The following is a 14,261-nucleotide window of genomic DNA, read 5'->3' as shown; positions in this document are numbered from 1 at the left end:
TCGAGCGATTTTCCTCAGACTTGGTTTAGACCCTTCAAAGTCAAATCTCAAACTTAGGGGGTTTCTTCTCCCTAATTAAATTAACAGGCCATATGGTGTTTACTGTGAGCGCCTGCAATATGGAAGGAGCTACCTCCTGGATCACTTTCTTTTTTCAAAAGCTGCTGCTTTACCTGATGTCACTGTTCTGAAATGTTCTTTTCAGCAGCGGGCGTGAGGGGTTATTTCTGCCACCTCACTGCTGTTGGTGTCACCTTCTGATCCCGGGGCTGAGCTGTATCATAACCTGTTTCTGCAGCCTTCTTTGTCTTTTCCTGGCTTTTGGAATGTCATTTTGCTGCTTAGTGGGGAGTGTGCACAGGTCAGGGCTTTTTTTTCATGCTTTTTCACATGCAGATAATGATTCTTGTTCTTGTGTTTGAGGAGCATAGAAAACAACTCGGGGTGAGTGTTTTTGGGGGGCAGTGGTATTTTTTCTAGCGACTACTACTGATTTTTTTTCTTTGAGGGTAATGTGACCATCTCAGGAACATGTGAAACTGAAAGTTTTGTAGAGTTTTGTTCTTTATTACTGGGCTATTTTTAAACAAAGAAGTTACTTCGCATGTGCTGCTTTTATCTTCACATGAAATCTGGAGGAGGAAATTAAGACCTCGAGGAAGAAAACCATTGGTTTATTATCAGACCCCTGCATTTAACTGAACAGGAAATAGGGTGAGAATCTCTAAACCTGTAAGAGAAATCAAGGAATGGAAAGTGTCAGATTTTGCTGTCTGTTTTGAGCTGCTCTCCCTCCTTTAGCTGGGTTTTTTGGTAAGCAGCGTTCTTGTGAGTGGACTTGCTGTGAACTCATCCTGTACCTCTCCAATGATGTAACTTAACCTTTCTCTGTGATTTTTAACTTGTTGGTGCATCTTTTCTTTAGGGGCTTGGTGACCCTTCGTCTTCAACCAGGCTCAGCTTGTTCTGGGGTGCCTGAGCTCCCAGGAACAGATCCATTTGTGTCCTCTGAAAACACCCTGCCACATTAGCATATTCCTGTAACGTATGCTCAAAGGGTGTTTCTTTGCAGAGAAGCCTCTCTAAAGATAGCATCGTGAAGTTCTGTGTTGTCAACCAGGGACACTTGATCTAAAAAACAACATTTGATACACAGACAAGGTTTGCAAGTGCCATCTGGATTCTAGGAGATGAGCTAGGTTGTCTCTGTTTTGCATACACTCACCAGGAAAAAAAAGTGGGTGCAGGCAGATTAATTCTTTAGGATAACCTGAGCAGAGCTGTTCAGTCCACACGAATGTCCTCAGTGACATGGGACACCAGTGTAATCCCACACTACTGGGTATCATGTGCCTGTGGACCTGCTTAAGGTGCTGGAAGTAATTCTGTAGTTTAGTGGTATATTACTGAAACCCGGGTGGAATCAGTTTAAATTCTCTGGGGCCAGAAATACTTTAATCTCTTTATCAAGCAAACTGCAAGGCAGAACCTGCAAATGGTGCAAAGCCCTGCAGAAGTGGGCATCTTTTGAGGGAGGTGGGATGCAGAGAACGCAGATGTCTTTGTCTGGCTTCAGTTCTGTGTGGTGGAGAGTCTGTCCCCAAACCCACGCCAGCACTGAGAGAAGCCTGAACACCGTGAACATCCAATGTAGTCCTGGGCTGAGCAGCAAACTCGGCGTCCACATCTTCCCAGGGACATGTAGCTTATAAAATGTATTTTCCTTCAGGGTCTATTTCTTGATTTTTCTAGTTATCCTCTCGTATGCAAATCTAATTTGCCTAATGGGCTGGTGAGTGTAATTGGAAGGCAGCCTGCACTTACACGATAGTGAAAAGTCTCACCTGTGCCCAAGCACAGATGGGGCTCTGCCTCACTGCTGCATCATTAGAGGAAATTTATAGGCACTGTGTCACAAGCTTTGCTGTGACCAGAGGAGGAAAACAGCAGTTTCAGACAAACTTGGGGCTTTGCTGGGGTTTTTCGTTCCCTGGTCTTGCAGTTTTGGTGGTCGAGCTTTTTGGTTAACATAATTTTTGTCTTTCCATTGTGCTCCAGTTGATGGGGAGCAGGTTAATGCGAGTTACTGGTAACTAGCTGAGGACAACCCTAAGAATGACAAACTGGAAAAGTCTTGTCTGTGCTGTGTTGCAGTGGGATGGTTTGAAAGCAAGCACAGCAGCAGCTGAGCCAACCTTCACTCTGAGGTCCCTGTGGATCACTGGATCTCCAGAGCTTATGCATGGAAAATCTCCAGCTTCACTGCCCACAAGAGGGAGGGGAGAGAGGCACAGCAGAGACCATTGCTTCTGTGTGTCCATCTCTGCTGGGGTTGTTCACTGAACAGACCAAGAAGCTGTGGCTGCCCCATCCCTGGAAGTGTCCAAGGCCAGGTTGGACAGGGCTCGGAGCAACCTGGGCTGGTGGAAGGTTTCCCTGCCCATGGCAGGGGGGTGGAATGAGATGAGTTTTAAGGTCCCTTCCAGCCCAAACTGGTGATTCTAAGCAGTGAGCTTTAACATCTGTCCTCTCTGTGCTGGCCTGCACATCATCGGGCTCTTACACCCCTCCAAAACCCACCCCTAAATGTGTTCCTCGTGTACTTCCAGCCCTGTGGGATGGTGGAAAACTTTCCACATGCCGGTCAGATTTGGGGAGAAGAGGAAGAGCAATTTGGTGTAGTGGTGTGAGAAGCATTTTTAAGAGGCAGAATTGTTGTGTTGGCAGGGCTCCTGTGTGTGCCATCGATCGGGAGGGACTGTGAGCTGGGCAGCAGTTAATGCACTTAGCGCCCAAGTGAATGAAGTGTGCTCTCCACAGAGCTGTTGGGAGTTATGGAGTGATTAGTGAGCCTTGGCTGCCTCAGGAGGATTGACAGGGCAGTGAGACAGGTGTTGGTGTGTGCAGCACTGCCAGCACAGTGCCAGGGCTGATGTGGGAAAGCCACTGTGGCCGTGGGGTGAGGGACACTTGTCACAGAATCCCAGTATGGGTCAGGTTGGAAGGGACCACACTGGGTCCTCTGGTCCCTCCTCCCTGCTCCAGCAGGGTCACCCCAGAGCACATGGCACAGGATTGTGTCCAGAGGGTTCTGGAATATCTCCAGTGAGGAGACTCCACACCCTCTCTGGTCTCTGTTCAGAGCTCAGTCACTGCTCAGCAAAGAGGTTCTTCCTCCTGTCCAGGTGGAGCTTCCTGGGCATCAGTTCCTGCCCGTTCCTCCTGTGCCATTGCTGGACCCCCCTGAGCAGAGCCTGGTCCATCCTCTGCCCCCTCCCTGCAGACACTGACAGACATGGATGGGGTCCCCTCTGTCACTTGTGGGAAGTTGTAAATAATGGAGATGGAAAGGACTTCCCAAATCTTTTCCAAGTTTCTCCTTGATTTCTTGGATGAGCTGCCCAGTTTTGGGTAGAGTCTGGTGGAACTTTAGCCCTGGAGCTGGCTGGCAGTGAGGGAGCTCCTGCTCTGCAGCCTCCATCCAGAGAAGGGAGACTTCCTGTTGGACTGCGCTTTATATTTGGAAAAGAGACCAAATGATGTGACTTCAGGGACCCAAGGGGGATGTTTTTCTGTATCCTTCCTTGATTGCTTCATACTGGGATTGTGGTAGAACTTGGTTAGTGGTTTGTTTTGCGTTGGATTTAGTTTTTGTTTTGTTTTTGCAAAAATGACCATTGTTTTCTTCCGAACTAGCCCTTCTGCCTGGGAGCTTCTGGACTGCTTCCTTCTCCAGATGGTCAGGACTTGTACCTGTTCTGTGCTTAACAAGCAGTTTGGGTGGGTTTTTTTCTAGTTTAATTTAGGCTTTTCTAATAGTTTTGGGTGTCCTTGGTATTATTTGTGCTTCTCTGTGGTCATACTGGCTGTTATGGATTAAATGTGGTTTTCTGTCTTGAGATTTTCTCACTTCTTTAAGGAATGACCTTGCTTTTTTTAATTGACATTATTTACAGTTACTGGTAGTGGTGCTTTGGGTCTGCCTTGTATGCAGAGACTTTTTTATCCCAGTTCCTGTATTACTCACTTTGAGTACTCTTTGCTCACTGAATACCCTCATCCACAGACCCCAGATCTGCTGGTTCTCATTAGCTCCAGATCCCCTTGTGCTCAGCAGCATTCATGATGCTCTTGAGAAATCCAGATTTGCTCAGTACTGGATATTTTTCAAGGTCAGTGGTGGTTTTCAAGGTTGATTTATAGTGGTGGGAACCAAATCATCAAGCAGCAGAGCTTGGAGGATGGAGGACCGTGAGAGGGATGTATCTTAAATAGTTGTTTTAAAGCTTCTGACTTAAACCTCCTCTATACATCTTTAATAACCACATTTTAAGCTTTTAATATTCAATTACTGGATAACTTAAAGGGGAATTTGTGGGGGATTTGAAATCATCCTTTATTTTAAAAGATTTAATGATTTTCAGGCTGTTCTCCTTTTCCCTGCATTGTCTGAACTTCTGAGGTGCTCTGGGCTGGCTCTGCCCTATCTAGGATTCCTGGGGTGTGTCTGTACTCACCTCTGGGTCAGGTGGAGCAGTGCAGGGAATGAGGACCTGTCCAAGTCATGGACACTATCCATGTTTGTTGTTCCCAGCGAGGCAGGTGAGGCAGGATCACTGTGAAGGTCCAGTCTGATCTCAAGGATACCCAGGGAAAAGGACAAGCTTGCACAGACAAGGGCTGTCTCTGCTGAAGGAGACTTGTGTTTTTCTCTTGCTGCTGTGACTGAAGGATTTCTGGGTTCTCTGATGACACAAAACTTCAGTAAACCTTGCTGTCCTCCTAACAATCTGTGGGAGCTTCTGTACAGACAAACAACCCTTACATATCCCTGTAGGAACTGGTGCTGTGTGTGGCCAAACGCATTCCCAGCAGCAAAAAGGGAGCAGAGGGGCAGGGGTGGGCAGGACCCAAAGTCCCAGGAGCTGTGGGGTTGGAGTCTGAGCTCTCCTGGCACTGCAGCACGGGCATCACAACATCCTCAGCTGCTTGGGGTTAAAAATGCATTAGGAGGTGCAGTGGACTCTGCTTGATGTGATGCTTTTCTCTCAAACTCCTGAAGTGGTTGCCCCTGGAGAGGGATTCATCCTGCAGTGAGCAGAGTAGGATGCTGGTGGGAAGCCTTGAAAGGAAAGGGGCTCACAGTGCTGACCCAGAATCAGCATCTTTCTCAGCATCTTCTGAAAGTTTCCTCCTCTTCCACAACTTTACTTTTCCTACTGAAACTAAGAGCTGGGATGTAGAACACCAGGCGGTGAAAAAGAAGGGTGGCTCGCTCGGTGTCTCAGAACAAACCATCACTGCTGGTTTTCCCCAGCTCCCAGGGCTGCACCAGGCTCACAGTGTGGGTGCTGCAGGACAGGACCCAGGGAAAATCCCCTGGGCAGGTCGTCTCCTGGGGAAGCCATGGGAATGCTGGGCCTGCAGTGCTCACCTGGATGTTTTGGAGGAGGGCAGTGCTGCAGTGTGGGAGCTGTGGCCTCGCTGCGTGTGCAGCTCCAGCGCTGCTGCAGCGCTGCTCCTGCTGGAATGTGCCCTTTGCAGATTGCCCTTCGCTCAACTCTTTTGTTAAAGTAAGGCAGTGAGGAGGCTTGGGGTCCCAGGCTCTCAGATGGAGTTAGTGGGGTGGTGGTGAGATGAATTTGTGGCTTAAATCTCTTCTGCCAAGGTCTTGCTGGTGGATTTGAAGCAGCAAGCGCTGCTCGTGCACCTCTAACTGCAGCATCTTTACGAGAGACTTGTGCAGGAGAAGCTGCAGAGCAGCCAGATTCCTCTGGGAATGCTTCCCTTGGGTGAGACAACCCTGTAGCCTCCCTGAGGCTCCTCCAGAACCTCTCCTGTGACCAGAGAAGCCCAGCAAGGGCTGCAGTGCTGGTGGCCCCATGCTGGCTCCTACATGGGGAGCCTGGGTTTCCTGGGTCATTCCTAGGAGCCTGGCCAGCAGCTCCACATTTCCAAAGCCCCTTTAAGTGAGTGGATGCATTCCTATTACCATTCTGAGCTGTGGAGAGCCCCTTGGAGCTAATTAGTAATTAGAGGATGCCAATTAACCACAGCTCCCCAGGCTCTACCACCGCTTTGCTGGTACTGCTGGGTTGAAGAGAGAGGGAACAAAATGGAGCCCAGTGGGAATGTGTTTCATCTGGAGAGCAGGAGAAGGGTGGAGCTGCTTGTTAAATGGCCAGCAATCCAAGTTTTAAAAGGATTTATGAGGGCTAGATAAAATCATGTCCTGAAGGCTGTCTCGAAGCCTCTGTTAAGGTGGAAAATGCTTTCTACAGTTAAAGCTTGTTTCGCTGTGTTTTCCCTCTTTTGGACCTCCCAAAATTTTACAGGTACAAAAGTTCCAGCCTTATTTACTCTATGGTGTTTAGCCTAGGCAGGATGGGAAGCAGATTTCCACTCCCAAAATTACAGTGCTCAGTTGTTCTGTATAACCTGTGGGTTGTATGCCTGCTCACCTTTGGGAACGTGGTCCCTAAACTGTGACAGAGTTTAAGGAATGTCAGTAAGTTTGGTGCTGGCATTGCCAGGGGAGGCTTGGTCATTCTACCACGAGTTTCCCACTTGTTGGATCACTTCTTACTCTCTGGTGTAAACTTGGTGTTCACTCTCTGGACCCTAGAGGGGCAAATGGCCCCATCCATGGCCTTCCTTCTCTGGGCAGGGAGCAATTTCCAACCTTTTAGGGGTAACCCCTTAAAGCCAACTTTTAAAATGACTTTTCCTATCTAAAAAGTAGCTGAGATGGTAAAAGTGCCGTGCTGCTTTCATTTTATTTTGTTTCTAATTCATATAAGCACGATTAACTCAATTCTTGCTTTCACCACAGACAGAATTTACTGTTAAGAGAAACTCAAACTCTTTTTTTTTTTTTACCCTGACTTATTGTTTCTCCATATGTGGGAGCCCCACAAAATAACCATTAAATAAAAAAAAATAATCTTTGATACCAGACTGCTGCTCCAAGTCTTTCTCAATGGTATCCCTTTGTACGTGTTGTGTCTGGGCTCCGCCGGACTCGGGAGCCATTTATCTTCCTGGTGTTTTCTTCCCTGTGGCAAATGAGACACAGATGTTCCCATCTGGAAAGTTTGCTCCCGCCACCATTGCTTCGCTCGGAGTTGGAGGCTTTTGGAGAGCAGTGCAGCAGGCTGAGACTTTTTAAGAACTAATTTTTCCCCATGATTGTGATAATTGCCTGTTTGATATCTGTAACTGCTTTCGTTTTTCATTCAGAGTGCTTTAACCGAAAAAGTAAATAGTGCAGAGGAGTAAATATCTCTTAATATTGTTACAGGAGTGGGTGATTTAAAAAAAAAAAAAACCAACATTGAATGGAACAATGAATTAATGAAAAAATACCAAAAATACTTCAGCAGTAACCAGGCAAATGAATTAGTTAGCATCTCTGGCTTTGCTGAATAACTGCCTTGTCCTGGGTGAAAATCCTAGCCAAAGGGGGCTGAGCAGCCAGAGGGGTGGTTTGGGGAGGGAGGATCACTCCCCTCAATCCCCAAAATGCTTCCCATTTTAAAATTGCAAGGCTGGACACGTTGTAGGCTTTGATTTCCAGGAATATATTCTGCTGGGCTATATTCCAGGAGTATATCCCTCCCTTCAGGGTGGCTGTCCGTGATGGGGGCAGAGCAAGCAGTTGGTGAGGATGAGGAGGGTTCTGTGCCCTGGGGCATCACAGGCTCCCTGGCAGAGCTCACTGCATCCCTTTGAGACAGTGATGAGCAAAAGCTGCTGCCATGGACATCAAGGGATGAACTGGGGTCCCCAAAACTTCTTTGGATGGATGCTAACGGTGCAGGAAGGGAATGGCTGCGGCATTTTGGTTCGAGAAGCAACAGCTCCCAGGTGGCTGCTGCACCATGTGGGAATGGTTTTTAGGGTGGCTTTCATGGTCTGAGTAACTATTCCCTGGCTCCTTCCTGGAAAAGAGAGCAGGAGAGTGGGGGATACCACACCAAGGTGGCTTGTGTTCTTGTAGAAGCAAGATGACCAGAATAGGGGCACTTGATGTGCACCCTGCTCGGGGGGCTGTTGGGTGTGAGAGTTTGTGGGATGAATCCTGCATCCAGGAATTTGCACCGCTGGCCCTGGTACAAATCCATGGCCCAAGAGGAAAGCAGAGCTAAGGAGGCAGGAATGTCATGCAGGTGGGTTTGTGCTGATGTGTCCAACACAGCCACGGTGCAGGCAGAGCTGGGGCTCCATCCGTGTTGTCTGGGTGGGAACTGCTCCCGAGTCCAACCTGTGCTACTGATGAGTTTGTAGAGCCAGGCACGTTAATAGGATTTCATAAAAACCACTGAAGGGCAAGATGGATAAAAATCTGCAGTCTGCCTTCAGGAATAAATTATTAATCTTATTTCCCTTATTAACTGCTTTCTGGACTGGTTGTGAACGATAACATACTTTGCTCTTTCAAGTTCTTCTATCTGAGTTTCACGTTGAATTGAGATTTAAAGTGAAACAGCTGTGTGTGGGAGAGGACTAGATGGCAATGGAGATACAAGCGTTTATTTTTGATTTATAAAATGCCTCTCCCAGGCTCAGCAGCTCCCTCCTGTGTGATGCAAGGCTCTCCTGCGAGGTGCCGAGCCCTCTCCACTCCCACAGCATCTTACAGCTCAGGAGCTGAGATGTGCTACAAACCCAAGCTGAACAGACTAAAAATAGTCTGATCGCATTTGGGGGAGGAAGTATCAGCACAGTTAACATAAGTTACCCACTGCAACAGATGCTGTAGTATCATCTTGGCCAGCTCAGTGTGGAGGGAGAAGGATGGAGAAGGACCTTGTTGGACCAGCCCTTGCTGGTGACCTGTTTATGCAACTTTATCCTATTTCTGGTTGTGAATTACCATTTATTGACTGGAGCAGAGGGAAACCTGTATAAACCCCCCTACATGCAAATAAATGTCAATATTTGTATAGAAATGTCATCTTGACTGCAAACCTCCAAGTGTCTCACTCTCTTCCAAATTGGGATGGACCCAATCATCCTTTTTTTCCCTAAGGCTACTGTATTGGCTACCTTGTTGCTGATGCTTATCTTCAGTCTTCCCCCTCCATCGCTTTTTGATGTGGTGATGCTGCAAAAAGATAAAATATTGGCTCTTTCCTTGACGATGTGGTTTCAGTTTGGGCTCAGGGGAAGCTGTCTGGAAGCAGGTGAGGGAGGGACTGCAGTGGAGAAGCAGTAAATGGCATCTTCTGGAAGCCTGAGTAATGATACCCTTGCTTTGCATGTAGATCACCTCTCATCTGTGTGCCTTGGAGAACTGCAAAGGTGCTCTACAGATGGCTTAGAGCTGTCAAGGGGAGGGAAAGGCAACCTTGGAGCGCAGGAAAGATGTTAATAAAATTTAAATGTAATTCTTCCCATTTCTCAGTTCCTAAATGTGAAAAATATTAGCTTGGTGGAGACTGAAAACAGATGGTGAGCAGTTGGAGCAGATAAGCATGTTATTCAAAATAAACATTCGCCAAAGCTGGGGAGGTGGCGAACCATATTTCATTTCACCCTATTTACATTATCAGGTCAGGTTACACTGATGCTGCCTCTCGTTTGCATTCAGACTATCAACAGGGAGCCCTGTGAGGAGCCAACTGCAGCCCGTCCTTCTCGGAGGGGACGTGTCGGGGCTGCAGTGGGTGCGTTGGGGCCCTTTCCCTGGCTTTTCTCCAGGGGATCTGTTGAGCTGGTTATGGAATTGTAGTTTGGGTCAGAAGGGACCTTTAAAGGTCATCCTGTCCAGCCCCCCCTGCCATGTGCAAAGAGCTGTCCTAGGATATAGGCAGGGTCCTGCCAGCCACTGAAGTCTGTCCTTCCTTGGTTTCCCTCTTTCCTCCCTGTCCGTTTAGCCAAGCTTGGCGTTGCTTTGTCATAAACCAGGGAGTCTGATCCATGTGAGCAGTAGGGGAAAGAAGCCTCTGGTTCCAGGGGGTGTTGCTAGAAAATGTCCATCTTGCTGGTGTGTAGGTGATGTATAATTCATGCCTCTAGTCCAAGTGGTCATCTGAGGTGGTAGGGCCGGTGGAAAGAGAGGTGTGGCTGGAGCGTGGGTTATCTCCCTTGTTTTGATGAATGTTTGGGGATGGGCTGAATTGTCCTTGCAGGATTCTGTCTGTCCCTTGGCTCCAGAACAAGCTCAGACCTGCCTCATGGGTGACCAGAGGATTTCTCCTGCTGGATTTAACCTTGGTTGCTGTTACTGGGACAGTTCTCCAGTCCCTTGCTCTCGAGAGGCAGGTATGAATTTGGGGCTTCTAATTTTTTGAGGTGAGGAGTGGCATTTTAGGTTATGAGCATATTCTGCCTGTTCTAGATGAAAGGCAAAAACATCTGCTCGGATTAAACCTCTTCTTTCTGTCTGAAACCGTTGTATACTTTTGCTTCTGAGACTCTGAACTACTAGGCAAACCCTTGTACACAGGCTTTCCCTCAAAAATATCAGCCAAACCCAAAACTTTGTCAGTTTACAGGTTTTCATATATGACCACTTAGTGGTCAGAGCTGCTTTGACGAGGTCTGATTTTGAGTCTGCTCTCTGTCCTGAAGTTGCCAAAAGGAAAAGCAAACCTTACCTGGGCATAGTTGCAGGGCTGTCTTGTGGTTTTCTCTTATTTCTTCCAAGATATTTCATGTTTTGACTTCTGCAAAAAGCCAGGAGTGCTCTAGTCCAGCATATGGATTGGTGAGATGCATTTCTGACTCTGTGCAGCTTATTTAGAAACAGGAGCTACAAAATTGCTCCCAGGGCAGGCAGGTTCCTCCTTCCTCCTTAACTCTGGTGCCGGGGAATCAAGGGGAATCCTACCCCTGCATCAGGAATGGCTTGAAGATACCAGTGTTCCTGCTGTACAAGACCTCCAGACACCCAGCCACGGGCTTTAAATCCCTGTCCCAGGGGGAGGAGGAAAGGCTAGACTGTCTCGAACTGATAGCAGGGTTTAAAACCTGTACACACTCCATGTGCAGAGGTGACTGGATTAAATTGTGCAGACACTGCAGTGCAAATTCATATAAAGCACCCATGTTTTCTGCACTGGAACAGTGGCTCTTCCTCTCTTCCCTTTATCTTGGCAAATTCACAGCTCTGCCATGGGAGGTGGGTCAAGGCTTTCTCTTGAGCAGGGTGGAACACCTCCTCGTGTTATCTTGCTGACTGTTGGAACTGTGTTTTGAACTTTGGGAAGAGGATGGGGAGGAGACCATTTGTGTCTCTCTGCCCCCAGGGTTATTCCTATCGCTCTTTCCTGGTTATCTTGCTTTTTGAAGGAAGGTAACATCCAGTTCTCCTCATGCAGTGTTTTTGTTTCTTTTTCATGGCTTAGTCTATTCTTTAACTGCCAAAGGAATTAAAGGATTAATTTGAATTCCAGTGTACTTGAGATACTCCCTAACTTATCGCTGTTTATTTTCTTGTGCCTTTTCCGTTTTCTCAAACCCACAGGCATGAAGAGATTAATAAAGCAGCTTCTTTACAGAGTTTACAGTGCAAGCAAATGCTGGCTGTTTGTCATAGGTTACCTGTCACAGCAACACTCTCTTTGTGCTAAACACCATAGGTGGTAAAGTTCTTGAAGAAAATAAATAGGATGAAATCTGTCTCAAGTGCGTGTTGAAACTGCCCTCTCTGAAATGTGCTGTGGTGTTGGAGAGCTGGAACCTCAGTCCCTTGGACTGCAGGAGTGGGACTTCCCTGAGGGTCAGTCAAGACCCCAGGTCTTCTCCTGGCATCTTGTCCTGTTGTCTCCCTTTGCTCTTTCTCCTCTCCGGAAAGGAAAACCATCGGCTGAACTTGATCTCGACATATGTTCCTTTTTAATTTTGTTACGCCGGGAGGAGAACTGGAGCAGGAGAGGAAATAGGGTGGCGTGGGGGCACGTGAAACAGGGGCTTTGCAGCGTGTCACGGGGGGGTGAAGGCTTCCAGGTGTAGTCAGAGCTCTGGGGCTTTCTAGTCCCTTGCACACCTGGGCTCCTTAAATGGGACACAGGAGTATATAGGGCAGGAGCACAGAGTGGTCTGTGCCTGCAGCTGTCTGTGCCCAGCTGGCAGCTCGAGCATCTGAAATCTGGAACTCGGCGCTGTGAAATCTGCTCTGCAGCTCCACCACCATTTGGAGAAGACGGAATTCTTGCATCAAGCCAAGACTAAAACAGCACCGTCACGATCGGGTTTTGTTTTACTCCAGTTGAATCGTCTTCCCGTGTGAATCTGCAGCATTCCAGGCTGGGAAGGCAGCTCTCCCACCCGCCTGGGTGGCCGTGTCACTGCTACCTCTTTCCCTGGTTAACCTGGGCAGGTCCCGGTGCAAAGCTGAGCACGTGTCACTGCAAAGCTTTGGCGTTTGGCAGCTCGACAGCAAAAGTATCGTGCCATAAACAGGTTGGATCTGCTCCTGCAGGCACTGCTTGGAAAGTGGCGACAGCATTGTGAGTATTTCTAATCCAGGTGGGGTTTGGAAGGAGTTTTTGAAGGAAAACAGCCCAACATTTCCAGTTTGGGCAGGTGTCCTGCTGTGACACTTGGTGTATTCAGTCGTTGACAAGAATTATTGTTCTTAGAGCATCATCCAAAATCTGTGACAGCATTTGACTGTTTAGGAGTCAGCTAAGTGACATGGTGGAGTGACTTGGAGACATTTGGAGGAGCATCTCAGCATCCTCCCTGCACATCTGGAGGCAGCACTGAGATGTTGCTGTTGGTGAGCCAGTAAATATTTCTGAGTGCTGAAATCGGAAGAATGAGGCCGGGAAGGCAGCGTTTCCCCAGGGATCAGCTCCCTGGCTCATTTTTAGCCCCAGGTCAACTCAAGGCTGATTCAAGCCCTTGGTCGCAGTCTGGTTTGTTCACATGATTCTCATTAAATGGATGTGTTTAGGCTAAAAATGGGGAGCTTTAGAAAGATGGTTTTTATCTGCATTTATAGATGCCCCAGGTCATTAGCAGGAAGCTTTTAAATTTAACAATCCTGTTTGCTTCTTGTCTGTCGGAGTGGGCTTGGAAAAGAAGGTGTTGGCTTCTTGTGGGCTTTGGTTTTGGTGTCTCACACAGTAGCTGGTTTTATTTTTGGGCTGTAAACTCATTTTGAAATTTATTCCCCCCCCCCCGTAAATTAACCAAATTAGTTCTGCTTTTGTAATGTGCCCTTGGAGCACTTTAGGAGGAAGGAGGAGAAAACTTAAGGATTAGTTTCCTGCTGTTTCTCTCTAAGGCATGGCAATATTGTGTTGGCCATGTACACCTGGAAAAGGGGTTTTCATGGGAAGGAGATCAGAGGAGGCAGGAGGGTGGCAGTGGGTCCCTGGGTGGTCATCAGGCAGCTAACACCAAGTGCTGGATAGACACAATTGGTGCTGTTTTGATTGAAAAATATGGGTCATTTAACAACACGGTTGTTAATTGGAACATCATATTCATGCACAGGAATGACAGGAAGAGTCTGCACTTAAAGGTTCAATTGTATGAAAGTTGGACCAAATGTATATGACTAGCAGTTTGCAATATGGCATTAATATGGCTGTTATATGTTATCAGTAGTTTCCTGTGGCTTGAGTATCTCCCCACGTCATGAAAGAAAGCTTAGAATTTTTCCCTTCCTTTTTGAAAGCAGGCTTAGACAAATGAAGACACAAACGTTCTGGGATGTGGCTTTTATAGCAATTCCAGCCCCACCGCCCCCGTCATTCCACCTGCACTGACAGGGCAGGAAAACATGGGGTTTCAAGTGTGTATCATCTCTGCTTCCCCTTCCTACAAAGAACAAAAAAAAAAATGTTAGGAATAACTAAGTTCATTTGTTACCTCTCTGGCATTACCCACGACTTGCCATAAGGAGAATAAATGAGGCAGCTCGGTGGCAGAGCAGGTGCTGGGGGCTGACAGAGCAGATCCCAGGCAGCAGCACGAGGGCTCAGGTGCCAGTTTGTGTTTTCTCTGCTCTCCAAAGCAGCGTTTTTGTTGTTGGGAGTTGAAGTAGCAGGTTTTGTGGTTGTGTTTCAGCACACAAGTTTGCCATGTATTCAGTGCTTTATGGGAATACAGCATTTAGTCGCTCTGCCAGGACTCGAAAGCTGAATTTCTTACAGCTGACAGATACTGGTAATAACTGTGGGTTACAAATCAGATTGTAGCTGTCTGGAGCCCAGAGTGCATCACCAGAGAGGTGGAAGTTGAGTGTCTGCACCTCCCTCCCTGCCTGAACTGGGGTGCAGGTGGATGTGCTGGGAACACCCCGT

At 47.6% G+C, this 14,261-nt stretch overlaps 1 protein-coding gene across 4 annotated transcripts in view; it reads left to right on the top strand.

The window, feature by feature from the left end:
* Positions 1-14,261, top strand: part of CBFA2T2 (CBFA2/RUNX1 translocation partner 2) — a 59,990-nt gene that overhangs the window by 28,819 nt on the left and 16,910 nt on the right. The window contains exon 1 of one of the 4 annotated variants that reach the window (XM_027646002.1): positions 10,099-10,266. The exons of the other annotated variants lie outside the window; for them this stretch is intronic. Within the exon in view, the coding sequence (XP_027501803.1) occupies positions 10,179-10,266 (88 nt within the window). The 5' untranslated portion in view covers positions 10,099-10,178. Of the gene's footprint in view, positions 1-10,098; positions 10,267-14,261 lie in introns of those variants that run through there. 4 annotated transcript variants of the gene reach the window in all.

This window comes from Corapipo altera, unplaced genomic scaffold (genome assembly GCF_003945725.1).
Source record: "Corapipo altera isolate COAL_440 unplaced genomic scaffold, ASM394572v1 64, whole genome shotgun sequence".
NCBI lineage: Eukaryota > Metazoa > Chordata > Aves > Passeriformes > Pipridae > Corapipo > Corapipo altera.
This window is presented reverse-complemented; position numbering and strand designations above follow the sequence as displayed.